Source organism: Leucopleurus acutus (assembly GCF_964270905.1).
Source record: "Leucopleurus acutus genome assembly, chromosome: 10".
Taxonomy (NCBI): Eukaryota; Metazoa; Chordata; class Mammalia; order Artiodactyla; family Delphinidae; genus Leucopleurus; species Leucopleurus acutus.
In genome coordinates, this window is record NC_139153.1 from 64,476,423 (window position 1) to 64,494,554 (window position 18,132).

General features: G+C 44.5%; 1 protein-coding gene across 1 annotated transcript; it reads right to left on the reverse strand.

The window, feature by feature from the left end:
• Positions 1–10,577: 10,577 nt before the first annotated feature.
• On the reverse strand, positions 10,578–15,849 carry LOC309967750 (HLA class II histocompatibility antigen, DM beta chain). The gene is made up of 6 exons (XM_082848574.1): positions 15,753–15,849; positions 14,627–14,908; positions 13,088–13,372; positions 11,551–11,667; positions 11,166–11,201; positions 10,578–10,812 (listed from the first exon to the last, which is right to left on the reverse strand). The coding sequence occupies exons 1-6, from the start codon at positions 15,805–15,807 to the stop codon at positions 10,796–10,798; spliced, it is 792 nt and encodes a 263-aa protein (XP_082704700.1). The 5' UTR covers positions 15,808–15,849; the 3' UTR covers positions 10,578–10,795.
• Positions 15,850–18,132: the final 2,283 nt, after the last annotated feature.

Consider the following 18,132-nt stretch of genomic DNA (forward strand, 5'->3'; position numbering starts at 1 on the left):
GAAGAAACTTAACACTACTGAACTATAAACTTAAAAATGGTTAAGATGGTAAAAATAAAAATAAATAAATAGAATTCCAATATGCTAAAAATAGTTACCTTTGTATTAAGAAGTTAATTTTCATAATGACTAAATATAATTCAAATTGTTAAAAAAGAAAATAATAAGAAAAAAAAAACCTTACAAACAGACCTGGAATGCATTTTGCTAAAATGATAACCAAAGGAAATAAAGCACTGGATACATTTAAGTTAAGGAACAAGAAATATGTATACATTTGTTTGCATATATGTTCCATTTGATAAATTTTTCAAGATCAAAAATAATTTTGAGGAAGTATGTCCAATATAGTAATAAATATTTTAAGAATAAAAAAAGAAAATAATAAAGATAGGTAAATGTAAGTGTAGGTCTTAAATTAAAGGCAACCATCAAAGACCAGAATCAGTATGTATATTTTTCAGTCCAGCAGAAAACAAAATCAGTTTATCAAATGGAAGGCAGAAAAAGGGAAGAAACTATGTACAGGAATACAAAATGTGCAATGAGTTGCAAAATAAGTCTTACTATGTCAACAGTCACCAGTCAAAAAGACAGAGACTCTCATAATGGAGGAAATAAAAAGACCAAACCATGTGTTATTCACAACAAATACTCCTAAAGCAAGAAGACACATAAAGGTTGAAATTAAAAGGAGGAAAAAGATTAACCAGGTGACAAATATGACCCAAAAGAAAATTGGGCAATAATCTCAATGCACAACAAATAGAATTTAAGTTTTAATAAAAGGGCATAAAGGACAAAAGAAAATGTGTTTATATTAAAAAGAAACAGTAGAGGGACTTCCATGGTGGCGCAGTGGTTAAGAATCTGCCTGCCAATGCAGGGGACATGGGTTCGAGCCCTAGTCCGGGAAGATCCCACGTGCCATGGAGCAACTAAGCCTGTGCGCCACAACTACTGAGCCTGCGCTCTAGAGCACGCAAGCCACAACTACTGAGCCCATGTGCCACAACTACTGAAGTCCGCATGCCTAGAACCCATGGTCCGCAACAAGAGATGCCACCGCAATGAGAAGTCCGCACACCGCAAGGAAGAGTAGCCCCCGCTCTCCGCAACTAGAGCTAGCCCGCGAGCAGCAACGAAGACCCAAAGCAGCCAAATAATAATTTAATTTTTAAAAAAAGAAACAATGGAGCAAGAAGATGAGTATCAGAAATATATATAAAATTGAAACTTCAGCCTCACAACTTATAAAGCAACAACTAAAGAAAACTACAGTTAGAAGTTGTGTTTTTTGGGTCCCCTGGTGGCGTAGTGGTTGAGAGTCCGCCTGCCGATGCAGGGGACACGGGTTCGTGCCCTGGTCCAGGAGGATCCCACATGCCGTGTAGCGGCTGGGCCCGTGAGCCATGGGCGCTGAGCCTGCGCTTCCGGAGCCTGTGTTCCGCAACGGGAGAGGCCACAACAGCGAGAGGCCCGCGTACCGCAAAAAAAAAAAAAAAAAAAAAAAGTTGTGTTTTTTGCGGGGAACCTCCCTGGCGGTCCAGTAGTTAAGACTGCATTGGAGGCACGGGTTCAATCCCTGGTCAGGGAACTAAGATCCCGCAAGCCAAGGCTCACGGCCAAAAAAGAAGTTGTGTGTTTTTAAAAATTGCAGTTGGAGATTTTAACAAAACCCTCTCAAAATGTGGAAGAGAGAAAAATAAAAAGAGGTCTTGAATAGCAGAACAATCAAGTTATTCAGGCCCCAACAAATAAGAAACTGAAGAACTCTTCCAGATTAAAAATGACTAAAGATATAAGACAACTTGGGAATTCCCTGACTCTGCTTTCACTGCTGGGGACATAGGTTCAATCCCTGGTTGGGGAACTAAGGTCTCCACAAGCTGTGTGGCCAAATAAATAAATAATTTTTTTTTAAAAAAAAGGAGATAAGACAACTTACCGAAATGCATGATTCCAGAATGCAGGGCAGAAGGTTGGGGATTGGAGACTACAAGAATCTTTATTGGGAAAATTAGTGAAATTTGAATATGTACTGTGGATTAAATAATAGTGTTACAACAAAGTTAAATTTTGTGAATATTATAATTCTCCTGTGTTTATATAAAGGAATATCCTTGCTCTTAGGAAATACACTGAAATATTTAGCAGTAAAGGGGCATATGTGTTTCAACTTACTCTAAGATGATTAGGAAAAAACATTAGAGAGAGGGGCAGAAATAGAGAAAAAGAAAGCAAATATGGAAAAATGTTAAAAACTGTTGAATCTGGACAAAGTGTATACAGGAATTCTTTATACTATTCTTATAACTTTTCTGTAAGTTTGAAATTATTTCAAAATAAAAAGCTTACATTTTTCATAAATAACATTCAAGTTAAAATAAAAGTATAAAAAATAAGTTGAACTGAATAGAAATTAAATCAGTACATGTCAAAATGTGTTAGATATAACTAAAGCAGAACTTAGAGGAAATTTTTTACCTTTAACTATACTTATCAGGAAACTAAAACAATAAAAATAAAAGATGTGAATGTGAGCCATGAAATGTGAGCTAAGCATTCAACTCAGAAGTTAAGTAAAGATGAACAGAACAAACAGAAGGAAATGGTAACAATAAGGATAGAGATCAATGAAATAGAGAACTGAAAGCAATAAAAGCACTAATGAAAACAAAAACTGGCCTTTGAATATATACATATGGACGTTGTTCCAGAAAAAAAGAATGAGGAACAAAATCTGCCCAGCTCATTGTATAGAGGAATTTTTATTGTAAAAATAAATAAGGAAATGTAAGAAAAGCAAATTTTATGTTCATACTTTATAAAAGTAAGTATAACATTCTAAGTAAAATATTAACTAAATAAAACCAACTATTAATATATAACTATAGGATGATCAAATAGGATTTATCCAAAGAATGCAAAGACATTTCACAACAAAAAATCTCTCAATATAATTCACTATATTAGAAGATTAAGAGGGAAAATATATGTGATGAAATAAATCAATGCTGGAAACTATTTTTTTAATTTTAAGTACAACTAAAACCCCCAGGCATTATATATATAAGACAAACGTAAGAAGTCTCTGAAAGGTAGAGATAAGAAGGCAGACCATCTAGGATGCCAAGACCTGAGGAATGGCCGCCCCATGCAAGGGAAGATACAACCAGAAGGCAGACATCTGCAAGCCAGGAAAAGAGTTTTTACCAGAAACCAATCATGCTGGCACCCTGATCTCAGACTGCCAGCCTCCTGAACTGTGAGAAAATTAATTTCTGTTGTTTAAGCCACCCAATCTATGGTATTTTGTTATGACATCTCAAGTAGACAATTACACATACCAATAATTACATTAAATGTAAATAGTCTAAATACATCAATTAAAAGAGATTGGAAGAGTTGATTTTTAAAAGGTGAACCAAAGATATGCTAACTACAAGAAACTCAATTCAAATACAGTCATACCTTGTTTTATTGCACTTCAATTTACTGCACTTTGCAGATTTTTTTTTACTAATTCATGTTTGTGGCAACCTTGCATCGAGCAAGTCTATCAGCACCATTTTTCCAACAGCATTATTTTTAAACTAACGTATGTACATTGTTCTGTTAGACATAATGTTATTGCACACTTAATAGACTACAGTACTGTATAAATATAAATTTACATGTGCTGGGAACCAAAAAATTTATGGACTCACTTTATTGCAGTGGTCTAGAACCAAACCCACAATATCTCTGATGTATGCCAGTATAACAATACAGGTAGGTTGAAAGTAACATAGGCAGGGACTTCCCTGGTGGTCCAGTGGTTAAGACTCCATGCTTCAAATGCAGGGGACGTAGGTTCGATCCCAGGTCGGGGAACTAGGATCCCACATGCCATGTTTTGTGGCCAAAAAATTTTAAAATAAATAAAATTAACAAAATTCGAATTGATATATTTTTTAAAGTAATATTTGCAAATCATGGATCTGATAAGTGGTTAATATCCAGAATCTTTTTTTTTTTTAACTTATGTGACACATGTGGGGTGTCTGGTTTATTCAAACAGTCAGAGGTCCCACCAAGGAACAGAAACTGACTAGCTAGGAGCTGTGGGGCCGAACAGGGCAGGGATGTCCAGGTATCAGAAAATAAAAGGAGCTCAGATGAGCAGCCAGAGCCACGTTAGGGCCAGGCCGGGACTCATGGAGCTCAGCCCCATTCATGGCCTCAGCAATATCCAGAATCTATTTTTAAAATTACTACAACTCAACAACAACAAATAAAACCACACAAAAAACAATTGAAAAATGGGCAAAGGACTTGAATAGACACGTCTCTAAAGATGAAATATAAATGGCCCACAAGCCTGCAAAAAGATGTTCAACCTCGCTACTCATCAGAGAAGTGCAAATCAAAACCACAATGAAATATCACCATTAGGATGGCTACAATTAAAATAACAACAAAAAAAGCAGGGACTTGAACAGATATTTGCACACCCGTGTTCATAGCAGCACTATATACAATAGTCAAGAGGTGGAAGCAACACAAATGTCCATCAGTGGATGAATGGATAAACAGTATGTTGTATACACATACAATGGGAAATTATTCAGCTTTCAAAAAGGAAGGAAATCCTATCATGTGACAACATGGATGAACTTTAAGAACTTTAGGCTAAGTGAAATAAGCCAGTCACAAAAACACAAATACTGTATGATTACAATTATATGAGGTATCTAAAGCAGTCAAATTCAGTAAAACACAAAGAAGCACAGTGGTTACCAGGGGCTGGGGAGAGAGGGACATGGGGAATTGTTGTTTAATATGTACAAAGTTTCAGTTTTGCAAGATGAAGAAATTTTAGCGATTTGTTGAACAAATATGCAACAAATGAACATGCTTAACACTGAAATGTATACTTTAAAATGGTCAATTTTATGTTAAATGTTTTTTACCACAATTTTAAAAAATTGGTTACATTTCTCTGTACCAGAAATAACTGAATTGAAAATAAAATTACAATAAGATACCAATCACAATCGCAACAAAAGCTCTAAAATGTCCAAGAGTTAACCGATCATACCCAGATTACTGTGAAAAAGTGAATTTTAAAAAGCATAATAAGTTCGCTGGTGGCCTAATGGTTAGTAATCCAGGCTTTCACTGCCATGGCCCAGGTTCAATGCCTGGTCAGGGAACTAAGATCCTGCAAGCTTCGCGGTGTGGTGGGAGTGGGGACATAATGAAGAGCAAATAAGTCATTTGAATAAATAAGGACATACTCTCTGCTTTTGCATGGGATGACTTGCTCGTAAAAAGAAATCAATTATCCCCACGTTGCTCTATATATTCAGTATAACCTCAATCAAAATTCGACTTTCATTTTGAGAACTCTATAAACTTACTGTAAACCTTGTAGTGGAAAAAAAGAAAGATTCAGAAAGAGTTACAGAAACTTGGGGCAGGGAGGGGTGGAGAGGGAGAGTGTTCTCCCAGGTCCCCCAGCAGGAAAGTACAAACTTGGTCTTCTCTTGCAACTGAGGTCTTGTCCAAGGCCAAAAAAACCCCCAAGTTTTGCATCTTTCTCCCCCCCCACCCCACCCCCCAACCTTGGCTTCTTTCCTTCATATTGTAAATGTGCTGACTGTCCTCCCTCTGCCTTTCGGTCCCACTCTCTGCACTTCTCCACTGCCCCGGGGCGCTAACCTATATGACATCACAGGCTCCCTGCTCCCTGGCTTTCTCTTGCTTTTAGCCTTGCCCAGAGAGCAGAGGGAAGAGGAGAGTGAGGTCAGGGTTTTTATTCCCTTGGATGCCTCCCTGCAAGGTCAGCTTAGGCTGGCTGTGTCCCTTGGACTGAAGGGTAGGGCATTGCTACTGGCAAGGCAGGGACTCTACAGGATTTGCCCTGCTCTGGGTTCTGATAACCCCTCCCGTCCGCAGGGAGTAGTGACAGCTCAGCTGCTGCTAGCTCCAGGTCACTGTACTGTCCTTCACCCACTTCCTTGTAAACAGAGTCTCCTTGAACTATCCTGGTGTAAGTGCCATTCGTTTTCCATTGAGGCCTTGATACAATGAAAGTCACTTATTTCTTCATTCCCTGCCCCAGTCCAGTCTGACCAGGGGACTCATGGGAGCCCCATATGCGGTGGAAAAGAGAGGCAGTGTTGGGAGAGCCAGTGAGCCCCTGTCTGGGAGCAGCCTCTTTGAGTTTGGGGCCTTTCCACTCTCTGCAGCCCCTGCGGACTGGTCTGGCCAAGGGGTGGCAGGAAGCACCAAGGAGGAATCCCCCAGGTCCTGCTCCAGGGCAGTTTGAGGACTCTTGGGAATGGCAGGTACTCCATCCACAACCAAGGTGGGGGTGGGGTTTGACTCCACCCTCATCTGTCATCGGATTCACCCGGTTTTACTTTGGAAACAGAATTACTTGAGAAGATGATCTAAAAATAATTTCCCTAAATAAACAGTGAGGTTAAATACCAGTCCCTGTCTGTTCCTTTCACATGAATGTGTGCTGAGTAAGGAAGCAAAGAACCTGGAACACAGGAACACGCGTTCCTTCAGGAAAACACCAAGGAGACACCCTCCCGGGATGCATTTGGTATGTTTGGATTTTTTTTTCTTAAACAACAGAGGGAATTCCCTGGCGGTCCAGTGGTTAGGTAGGACTCCTCGCTTCCACTGCAAGGGGCACAGGTTCCATCCCTGATTGGGAAACTAAGATGTCACATGCTGTGTGGCATGGCCAAAAATTAAAAATAAATAAATAAAAATAAAATAAAACAACAGAAATGTATTTTCTCACAGTTAAGGAGGCCAGAAGTCTGAAATCAAGGTGTTGAGAGGATTGATTCCTTCTGGAGGCTCTAAACGAGAATCTGCTTCATGCCTCTCTCCTAGTTTCCAATGGTTGCTGGAAATCCTTGGTGTTCCTTTTTTTTTTTTCCTTTTATTTTATTTTATTTTAAATATTTTTTGGCATATACTTGATTTACAATGTCGTGTTAGTTTCTGGTGGGGTGCATTTGGTTTTATTACCATCGTCTTCAATGGTCCAAAGAAGAACCTCAAACTTGGGGTCAACACATTTGGCTGAAGTATTGGTATCTGCCCCAAGTGTTGAAGTGCCTGCTCTCATGGTCACAAACGTGTGTCCTTTATGGGTGGAGAGTTGGCCTAGATGACATATTAAGTCAATTCCAGCTTCAAGTTCAGTTTTTAAAACAAGACATTTAAGAGAAGGGCTTCCCTGGTGGCGCAGTGGTTGAGAGTGCGCCTGCCGATGCTGGGGACACAGGTTCGTGCCCCGGTCCGGGAAGATCCCACATGCCGCGGAGCGGCTGGGCCTGTGAGCCACGGCCACTGAGCCTGCGCGTCCGGAGCCTGTGCTCCGCAACGGGAGAGGCCACAAGAGTGAGAGGCCCGCATACCGCAAAAAAAAAACGAAGAAAAGACATTGAAGGGAGAGAACCAATCGTTGTGCCGCTTTGATTAGATATAACACAGAAGCCCAACTCTCTCCCTCTCTCTCTCTGTCTCTCTCTCACGCACGCGCACGCGCACACACCTTTACTCTCCTCAAACAGGAGGTGGCGCATCGTTATCCCTCTTCTGCCTTCCTTCCAGGCACCACTCACTCGCCTGTGGAGATCTATGTGACACTTTTTTCCCACTCCCCATCTGGAAGGGGACAGCCTTCCCTATAAACCAAACACCTACGCGATTAGGGCAGAGAAAAGTTTGCACGGGGTCTCCAGAGAGAGACTGGAAGCTCTCTAATTAGCTGACTCTCTCCCTCCTTCCCCTGGCGTCCTGCTACTTTGATTTTCACTGCTGAGACCACACCCAGAGCCTTGGGAAGTACAGCGGCTCCTTCACAAATGGCCAGGCATAGACAATAGACAAGACCCAAAGCCCCACCCAGACTAGACTAGAATATCAGAAGGAATTAGCTTTGTCAAACAAACAAAAACAAGAACAGCGAATGGAAAAATGAAAATGAAACAATATGGCAAGACTTCAAACAGCAAGTTCTTAAAGAAAGCAGGTAGTGGGGTAGAGGTGATAGATTATTTACATGATATACAAGCTAATTAATTAAATGTTGTATAAAAACTTTTTTTCAATGAAACATAAAACTGATAAAATTTGTAGAGATTAGTTTCTGAGCTTACCTATACGGATCACAGCGCATGGCACTCCACTGCTTCCTACGTTATATGGCCCAGCTCAGAGAATAGCTATTTTGAACTTGTGAGCATTTTCCCCTACCATTGACTTCTTCATGAAACTCCTTCCAGAAGAGATGCCCTGATCACAAGGATCCATCTGGGGAAACTATGGATATGGTGGAAATCAATTCACTGATTGGACAAACCCTGAGCACCTACTTTGTGTTTTTTTTTTAATTGAAGTATAGTTGATTTACAGTGTTGTATAACTTTCTGCTGTACAGCAAACTGATTCAGTTATACAAATATATACACATTGTTTTTCGTATTATTTTCCATTATGGTTTATCACAGGATACTGAATAGAGTTCCCTGTGCTCTACAGTAGGACCTTATTGTTTATCCATTCTATATATAATAACTTGCATCTGCTAATCCGAAACTCCCAGCCCATCCCTCCCCCTTGGCAACCACAAATCTGTTCTCTGTGTCCATGGGTCTGGTTCTGTTTCATAGATAAGTTCTTTTGTGTCATATTTTATTTTATTTTTAATAATTTTATTTATTTATTTTTGGCTGCATTGGGTCTTCGTTGCTGTGCACAGGCTTTCTCTAGTTGCGGCAAGCGGGGGCTACTCTTCATTGTGGTGCGTAGGCTTCTCATTGAGGTGGCTTCTCTTGTTGCGGAGCACGGGCTCTAGGCACACGGGCTTCAGTAGTTGCAGGACGCGGGCTCTAGAGCGCAGGCTCAGTAGTTGTGGCGCATGAGCTTAGTTGCCCCGTGGCATGTGGGATCTTCCCGGACCAGGGCTCGAACCCGTGTCCCCTGCATTGGCAGGCGGATTCTTAACCACTGCACTACCAGGGAAGTCCCTGTGTCATATTTTAGATTCCATATATAAGCTATATCTTATGGTATTTGTCTTTCTCTTCCTGACTTCCTTCACTTAGTATGATCATCTCTAGGTCCATCCATGTTGCTGCAAATGGCATTATTTTGTTCCTTTTTTATACCTGAGCACCAGTTTGGATATCAAGTCTGTATGCACAGTGCTATCCCCACACTTCTCCAGGCCCCCATCAGCACAGAAACTGTGCAAGGAGGAAGGGTCCCAGCCCCCGTGACCACCCTCCCACCCACCCACACAAACAACCATGGAGACAACAATGCAGGAAGATTCCACACACCGTCTGTCTTCTGACCCCTTCCCCCAGCTCATCAGATTCTGCTCTTATGTGCTCCTACATTGACACCCACACACATGCATCCCTAACCCCTTGTTCTCCCTCCACAATTCTCTGTTAGGCTAAACTCCTCCAATACTTACTTTCATTTCTGGTTCCTTTCGGTTGCCTAGTCTAGTATCTAACTCTCATTCCAAAGACAATGCCACCTGTGTCCAGCAGGTGTCGCCCTTTACTGGGAACGAAGAGCACCTCTCTTCCGCTGTGTGAAATCCAGCCCCCAACGGTGGATCCCCCTTGGGTCTGGGGTGGAAGGGAATGTAAGGGGGGCTCTGAAGAGTGGTGTGCTCGATAGCATGAGGGTCCTCAGAATACAGCAGCCTAGTTACTTCCAACTCAGGTAGACAGACATCCTACAGAGAATTTGCTGTTCAACCTTGGACAAGTTATTTAACCTCTCTGAACCTCACTTTCATCTGTGACTCAGAGGGAGACCATCCTTCCTTACCAGGTGATTGTGGAGAATGAATGAGATACAACATAAATCACTTAGCCCAGTGCCTAGGTCATGATAAGCCCTCGAGTTACGGTCCCTTTCCCACGTAGGTTATGGAAGAAAATAACTGCCCAGAACTCAGATCAGGAATTGAGCTCTGCCCCTTGAATACTGACTATCTGAGGGTCTGTGTCAGCGTTGTGATGAGGATCAGATGAAACAATGCGTGTAAAGCACCTAGTAGAGCACCTGGCCCAGAAAGTTGTGACTGACATGTCATGAGTGTGGGCTGGCTGTGTGCCAGGTAATGTTCTCAGCCGTTTACAAGTATGAACTCATTTAATCCTCATTAAGATCCCCTATGAGGTCAGAAAACTGTAAACCCCCTCCTATCCCTGACTCTGTGACTCCATCCCCCCACAGTTTATTACCTTCTTATGAATTATCCATCAGGAAACTGTCCCCATTTCTGTCATGTCTAGATGGGAAAATGGGAGGAAACACTGACTCCTCGACTGCAGTAGGAGAGTGAATCAAGCCCAGCCCCTAACTGCCTATAGTCCCTCCTCAGGGCCTCAAGAAAAAGCATGGAAAAAACTGTATTTCCACCAGAGTTTATTCCTCAGAGCCGAACACCAGCGACTCATACCTCTGTGGCACAGGGGGCCCCCAAGAGGGCCTTTGACGTTTCTCCCCAGATTATATTCAGCCCAGATATGTAGCCTTGGGCTCTACCTATGGACAACACCTTGGTTACAGAATATTCCCAGGAGTTCCCCAAGTTGTAAGGTTTCCATAGCAGGGACTGGGAAATTCATAGAATCAAATAGAGAAACCATAGGATCCAAGAAAATGTGGACGCTTGGACGGGCTGGAGGAGCACAGCAGCATCCTTAAGAGTTTGAATCTCCTCACGTGGAGAGGAACTTGTAGGATTCTGCCTCTAGGAAATGTGCTGACCTGCAGAAGAAATGAAAACAAGGTAATAAAGCTCCAAACCAACTTGACCCCGTCGTTTGTCCCTATAACCATCCATGCCAGAGCCTTTAATACAGTGATATGGAAAATTCTAGATCACCAAACACTAAGGAGCCACCTTCAGACACTCCGTTGGGTAGAAGAGAAGGGGGTAGGTGCTCCTCCCTTCTGTTCCTGATCCCAGCAACGGCAGCTTCAATCACATTGTCAGCCCGAGCCTGGTGGAAGCTCACCCCCGCTCCAAATAGCACCATTAGCTGAACCCAACGGTGACTCCCTCTAACCTTCACCCGCTCCAAAGGGCCAGCAGGCAGACAGACCAACAGACACGTTACCTTCTGGATAATTGGACCCTGGGAGGAAAACGTAGCCTAGGAGAAGAAAATATTTGAGTGGAGGACAATCTTGGTGGATAAAAGTCTCTGGTATTTTTCACAGCCAATGGGGTAGCCATGGGAGAACCAGTCACAAAGAGAAAGTGAACAGAGGGACTTGCCTGGTGGTCCAGTGGTTAAGACTCTGTGCTCCCAATGCAGGGGGCCCGGGTTCGATCCCTGGCCAGGGAACTAGAGACTGCATGCTGCGACTAAGAGTCCGCATGCCGCAACTAAAGATCCCGCATGCCGGAACTAAGACCCAACAAAGCCAAATAAATTTTTCTTTTTTTAATTTTTTAAAGTGAGCAGAGGTTGGGATTGAGAGTTCAGGAGGGTCACTCACCGGAGGAGGCAGCTCTCCGCCAGCTGACCAAACCAAGAGAGAAGATGACGAGGCCCAGGACCAGAGTCACAGCACACGCAAAAACCTTCACTGTCTGCACCGGCGACAGCCCAGGAGCTGCGGAAGTAGAAACTTACTAGAACCAATTTCTCTTGCTCATTCCCAGAGCAACTTTATTTACTGCGACCTCCAGCTCAGGTTCAAAGGTGCTATATCCGGACCCCAAGGGTCTAGCTCACACCAATCCAGGCCCAAGGAAGTGGCCTTTCCTCAAAACTCCCATCCTGTGGGTCTCTACTCCTGTGGTTCCCTGGGGAGCCGCTCTCCCTGAGTTAGTACCCCTGCTTCCAGATCCTCTCTAAGATGATGGGGCCTCTCAAGGCATCCTGTATTCTTCCTTCACCCCGACGGCACCCTTGCTGAGGAATACAGCGTTCCCCATCCCTCTCTCCATTTGCCTGTGGTGACAATACTTGCCCCCTTGACCACTCTATCTGAGCATTTTCCTATGAAATTGTCTTTCCGCCTTTCCTAACTTCCCAAGGTTTCATTCCATGAGTTATCCAAGTACTTATGTGTCTCCTACCTGCCCACTTCCAGATTTGGGTCCTTCCAGAACCTGTCTCCACCCCCCTCCACAGCCCTCACTTCCTGGAGCTGGCCCTAGTCTGAATCCTGTCCCCCACCCGGATTCCTTTCCTTTAACTACTTCCAATCCCGGGGTTCAAACAATGGTGACTGGCTTTATGCAGTAGCCTCCAAGCGTGTACACCAAAGTGTCTGCCAGCCCTGGTTTCTTCCTCCCTGATAGAGCAGCCCCAATTCAGTACGGCCCCCAGACCGAGAGAGTCCCCTTTCTTCCGTGACCTTCTTTATTTCTCCAACTCCCATTCCTGACCTGACAACAGAATAGCAGAAATCTGAGAATCCTAGAATATTGCATCACAATTTGGGCTTCTGAAAATATGGTTACCAAATCGACATCCTCTTTTCAGGTCAGGCTCCCCTCCCACCCTCAGACAAGCACATAACACCAACCACAGCACCATAGCAACAGCAACAGTAACTCTTGTCAGCATGCAGGATCTTCCCCGACCAGGGATGGAACCCCGTGACTCCTGCACTGGAAGCTCGGAATCTTAACCACTGGACCGCCAGGGAAGTCCAACAATAACTAACTCTTTCCGTGTCTGTATCCCCTGGCCCCATCTCTGGTCGTGAACCCTCCGTAAGTTCCTCCAGACTCACTCTTTCTGAGCATCTCCCTCTCTCCCCTGTACCGTGGAGGACCTCTCTACATCCCATTCCCTCTGCCAAAATATTGGTGTTCTTTTTACAACCACCCACCTGAAGTAGCTCTCTCTCTTTTTTTTTTTTTTTTTTGGCCACGCTGCACAGCATGTAGGATCTCAGTTTCCCAACCAGGGATGGAACCCGTGTCCCCCGCAGGGGAAGCGCGGAGTCCTAACTTGACCGCTAGGGAATGACAGTAGCTCTCTGCTTTAACGCTAATTCCTCCCACCTGCCCCACACTTACTCCAGTCCTGAAGGATGGGTTCAAGAGTGCTAATGTGCTCTACCACACAGGTGTAGGTGTCCCCCAAAGAAGGGGTTATGGCCAAATGGGAGACGGTCTGGTATGTCCAGTCTCCGTTGGGCTGGACGGTCTTATGGGCGCTGCCGTGAGGGAGGACCAGCTGCCCGTTCTTCCTCCACGTGATGGTCACAGCAGCTGGATAGAAGCCCCACACGTAGCAGGCCAGCATCACAGTCTCCCTCGTGTTAAAAGGAGTGGCTTTAACTACTTGCACAGATGGCGGTCCTGCAGAGGAGGAAAAAAGAGTCACGAAGGAGGGCAACATTCTGGCTTTCCCTCCAACCTGGTTTCTTTCCTACTTGAATTCTTCCTGGATTTTGCCCACTGACCTTCCCAACCCCCACCTCATTCCCACACACATCCCTTTGAAAATGAGGAGTTAGAATGTACTCCTGCTTCACTCTTTCTTGGCTCCCATTTCATCACTGCTCCTTCCTTTTTCCTCCAAAATTATATTTGTTCACAATAAGTAGAAGCCAGGGCTGAACTGCAGGCTGTTTCAGAAGTCATTGTATTAATTTCAAGTGCATAAGTGAATTGTCATCCAGAGTTATAGTGGGGGGTTTGCAAAAGTAGGAAAACACCCTTGTCCTCAAATCTCATTGAACAAATTGACTTGATAAAGAAAGCCTTTTTTTTTTTTCCTTGAATAGTTTAAGGAAACAAGGCTAACTCAGGACTAACTCTCCTAAATTTGGACGAGGGAATCTAATTCATGAGATCATTCATGTTGCCATCTTTTAATAGTTTACTTTTCTAGGTGACCCTTCCGCTTGCTTGGGTGTTTTTCAAACAAAATATTCAATAAAAATCCAAGATATTGTGTGAAGATGCAGATTCCCGAGCCCGCATCCCTGGCTATTTTCATCCAACAGATCTGTAGCGGTTCTCAAGGGCTTGTGTTTTTAACAAGCACCTTCCCCAGGCAATTCTGAGAAATCACATCTTAAGACGCAGTACTCTGTACGATAGAGAACTTCAAGTTTTCTTTTAAAAATCTCAAGTCATTCTCAGTGCAAGTGATTGAGGGTGAGAGAGTTTGCATCAGAATTCCCTGGGAGGTTTTCCAAATATTCCCACGCCTGGGCCTGTCTCAGACCCGGGACACCAGAACCTGGGCTACAGTGGCGTGAGCATTTTGGGAAAAGCCATTCTGGTAATTCTGACAGTTCAACCCCTGGTTGAACTTGGATCTGCCTCCTGAGATGCCCTAAATTGAAGGAAAACTAGCTTACTCTCCCCCTGATAGCTCCTCACTGGCTCAAACATCACCTCCCCTTTTTCATTCCTGCCCCACCCCTGTCAACCACCTTGTGTCCTCGTAAGGGTCAACCCTCCCTCTTTTTACATCCCAGGTCCTCCGATTTTCTGCTTCTTTCCTGCCCACAGCTCAAACTCCTTGCCGGTGAGGGACCCTTCTTGGCCTCCCCTCTCCTAACTGTGCTTCCTAACCATCCCTCTGCTCCCTTCTCGCCTTACGTGTCCTGTGGGTCAGAGATCTCCAGAAGGGCTGGGTGTGTGTGGCACAGTCCTGCAGCCCGTTGGATAAGCGATGGATCAGGTTTTCCTTATGGTTGAGGTAATCTGAGAGGTATTTGGCCAAGCCGTTCAGTACCCCAAATTCACAAGGGACCATACTGGCCTGCAGGGGATCCCAGCAGGTCAGCAAATCCTTGTTGAAGGAGATACAATATGTGAACTCTTTTGGAGTCCCATTGTCATCCAGCAGACAGGTGCTTTCCACGTGGGCCACAAAGCCTCCTGCAGGAGCCAGAGAAGGGGGATAGGTCAGAGTCCTCTGCAGGAACCCAAGCCTCAGGTACACCTGGTGAGTGGGGCACAGGTTTCCCGACTGAGGCAGCATCTGCTGACCAAGGTCATGGACCAGAGTCTCTGAGAGTCCCGATTAAGGGCATAGATGGTCCTAGCAGAGAAGTTTCTAGATCCTGTTTCCTCTTTATGTGAGACTAAGCATGGGGACACAAGTAGCCCAAAATTATTTGCATGTTTAAACACAACAATTTACCCAGGATAAGACCTTCAGTAAGGCCAGTGATCGAGTGAGAAAAGGGGTCAAAGGAAAGAGTCAGCCTTGTTCTGTGCTGGACACATTATTAAATATTCGTGCCACATGTATTTCTGAAGCACTCGCTGTGTGCTAGGCACCGTGCTAGGAGCTGGGGATGCAGCATTCAACAGGGCAGATACCGTCTTTGCCTACCTTCCAACAGGAAATGTCTATTACACGAATAATTATACAGCTTAATTACATTAAAATTGCTACACAGAAAAACAACAAGGTCCTACTGTGTAGCACAGGGAACTATAGTCAATAGCCTGGGATAAACCATAATGGAAAAGAATATTAAAAAAGAACGTATACATGTGTATAACTGAGTCACTTTGCTGTACAGCAGAAATTAACACAACATTGTAAATCAACTAAACTTCAATAAAAAAATAAATTTAAAAAATTGCTACAAAGGTACAGTACGAAGTGCTATGGGAGTATGCAATAGGGAGACAGACTAGTTTGGGGTATCTGAATCCAATAACAAAACTGAACACCCTACCCAAAGGGAGCAGAGGAAGGGAGGGTCCTTACCTGCTCCGGTGCAGCCCAGGCTGAGGCCCAGCAGCAGCGGCAGGAGGGCAGTCATGCTCTCCTCGGGGGAGACACGGGGAATCCTGTCCCCTGGACCAGCTCTTCCAGGGGCCCTGGGTCCTTGCCTGCCCGAGAAGTCCCAGCCTGGGTAGATGATCTCCAAACACTGAGTGGGAATATGGTTATTGCCGGGGCCCCCTCGATGCTCTCTAAATGAGCGATTTGGAGCTACCAAGCCCCTAGATACTATACCTGTTCCTTACCTGATCATCTAACTCAGTGTCCCAAACTGAGAACTGTCAGATTGGCTAGGTAGGCGGGGACAAGTGTAGAGACAAATCGCTGAGCGCATCCGCTCAGCATCATCAGTTACTAGGTAAATCTCACTCTGCCCTGGGCTTTTAAGAACTGGTCTCTTAACTCTCCTAAGGAAGAGTCTGTAGGTGGATTTCCCTAGCTCTGTGGAGAGAATAAACCCAATATTCCCAAGATGTATGCAGCCTGGACTGCCCACTGGTTTAACTGTTTCTGCTCAAGGTCCTCCTCAAAGACTGGGGACTAGGTAACCTCTCTTTCTCCTTTAAGGGAAGTTACTTGGGAATTTATCCCTTGATTACATATTCCTTGGTCTGTCCTGTCACCCAGGAAACAGGCGGACAAGGGGCCCTTCTGGGGCATGTGGTAGAGGCAGGGCTGCTAAGGAAGGAGATGTAGGGAGAGTGCAGTTAGCTGGCCTCAAAACAAGACTGCAGAAGAGAAGCAGTTCCTAAGAGATCAGAGCCACAGCCCTGAAAAATCCCTCCCTGGGCTTCCATTGCTTCATCTGTCCTAGCCCAGATGAGCTTCATTTTCTCCTTTCTGCTTTCCTAAGCCAGAAACCCGAACCCCCTACCCTCTGAACCATCTCAGAGCAGACCGCAGGGCAATACCACTTAACCCCCTTGATAATTAGCTGGTGATGGGCCAATGCCCAAAGCTCACTTGTCTCCCCCAAACTCAAAACTCCCCTATGTGTTTCCCCCACAGGTCCCATCTGTCCTGGGGCAGGTCCCCACATTATGAAGCCACTAGAAAAATGAGATAAAACATCCCTACTTTTCTTCCCCAGGAAAAGACAAATTTTAAATAGCAATTCATTCTCATTGTGAACTATACAATTGATAGATTTTCCCATTACAAATGTAAAACCCTAAATTGGTTTCTCTGTGCTCCCCACTAGGCTTCATGGCTGCCTCTCCTCACCTTGCTTTCTTTTTTAAAAATATTTGTTTATTTTTTTAGCTGCACCAGGTCTTAGTTGCAGCACATGGGATCTTCGTTGCCACATGCGGGACCTTTTTAGTTGCGGCATTCAGGATCTATTTCCCTGATCAGGGATCGAACCCGGGCCCCCTGCACTGGGGGCATGGAGTCTTAACTGCTGCACCACCAGGGAAGTCCAAGCAAGTTTCACCTTGCTCTCTGAAAACTCTTGAATTTGACTTGATAGTGAGCTAAATAAAAGAGGATTAGGAGGGAAGCCCTTGACACCACATTTACCTGTCCTCCTTCCAAGTCCCTGACCCCCAGAGAATCTGATATTTATGAAGAAAAAAGGAAGAGGGGGAAGCTTACCCCCAAGATGAAAACATACATGAATATCAGGAACAAAAGAGTTGTTTTGTGTAACTAGTTGAGCTTCACTGAAGCTCTGCCCACGTCCCCCCACCACCACCCATACACTCAGCCCCACCTGGGTTATACCGCTACACTTGAACTTCTCTAATGAACCATTGAGGGTGTTGAATGGGAAGAAAATTGAGGAGGGGGAGTGCAAAATTTGTTAAGCTTCTACTTTGTGACAGATACTATGCTAAGTCAATCCTTTACATGCTATCTCATTTAATCTTAAAAGACCTGTTGGGCTTCCCTGCTGGCGCAGTGGTTGAGAGTCCGCCTGCCGATGCAGGGGACACGGGTTCGTGCCCCGGTCCGGGAGGGTCCCACATGCCGCGGAGCGGCTGGGCCCGTGAGCCATGGCCGCTGAGCCTGCACGTCCGGAGCCTGTGCTCCGCAACGGGAGAGGCCCTAACAGTGAGAGGCCGGTGTACCGCAAAAAAAAAAAAAAAAAAAAAAGACCTGTTAATGGTCCTCATTTTACAGTTTGGAAAACAGGTCCAAAGATTCACACCCAAGGTCTCGAGGTACACACACAAACACACACACTCTTGAGTGTGCCCACACACTCACTACATCCTGGGACTGAGATGACCCAGGTAAAGGTAACTCGGGGAGGCCTCCGCTGAGAAAAGGAAAAAGGGAAAAGCCACACCAATCCTTCTGAGTCATCTTTCCGATGTTCAGAGCTCCTCCTGCTCTTAGAACTCGTGTCTCTTCCACT

Coding starts and splice junctions, on each gene's coding strand:
- LOC309967750 (XM_082848574.1), bottom strand. CDS start 15,807: ATGACTGCCCTCCTGCCGCTGCTGCTGGGCCTCAGCCTGGGCTGCACC. Junction 14,909..15,752: donor CCTGGGCTGCACCGGAGCAG/GTAAGGACCCTC, acceptor TGGCTCCTGCAG/GAGGCTTTGTGGCCCACGTG. Junction 11,668..13,087: donor ACCCATCCTTCAGGACTGGA/GTAAGTGTGGGG, acceptor CTACTTCCGCAG/CTCCTGGGCTGTCGCCGGTG.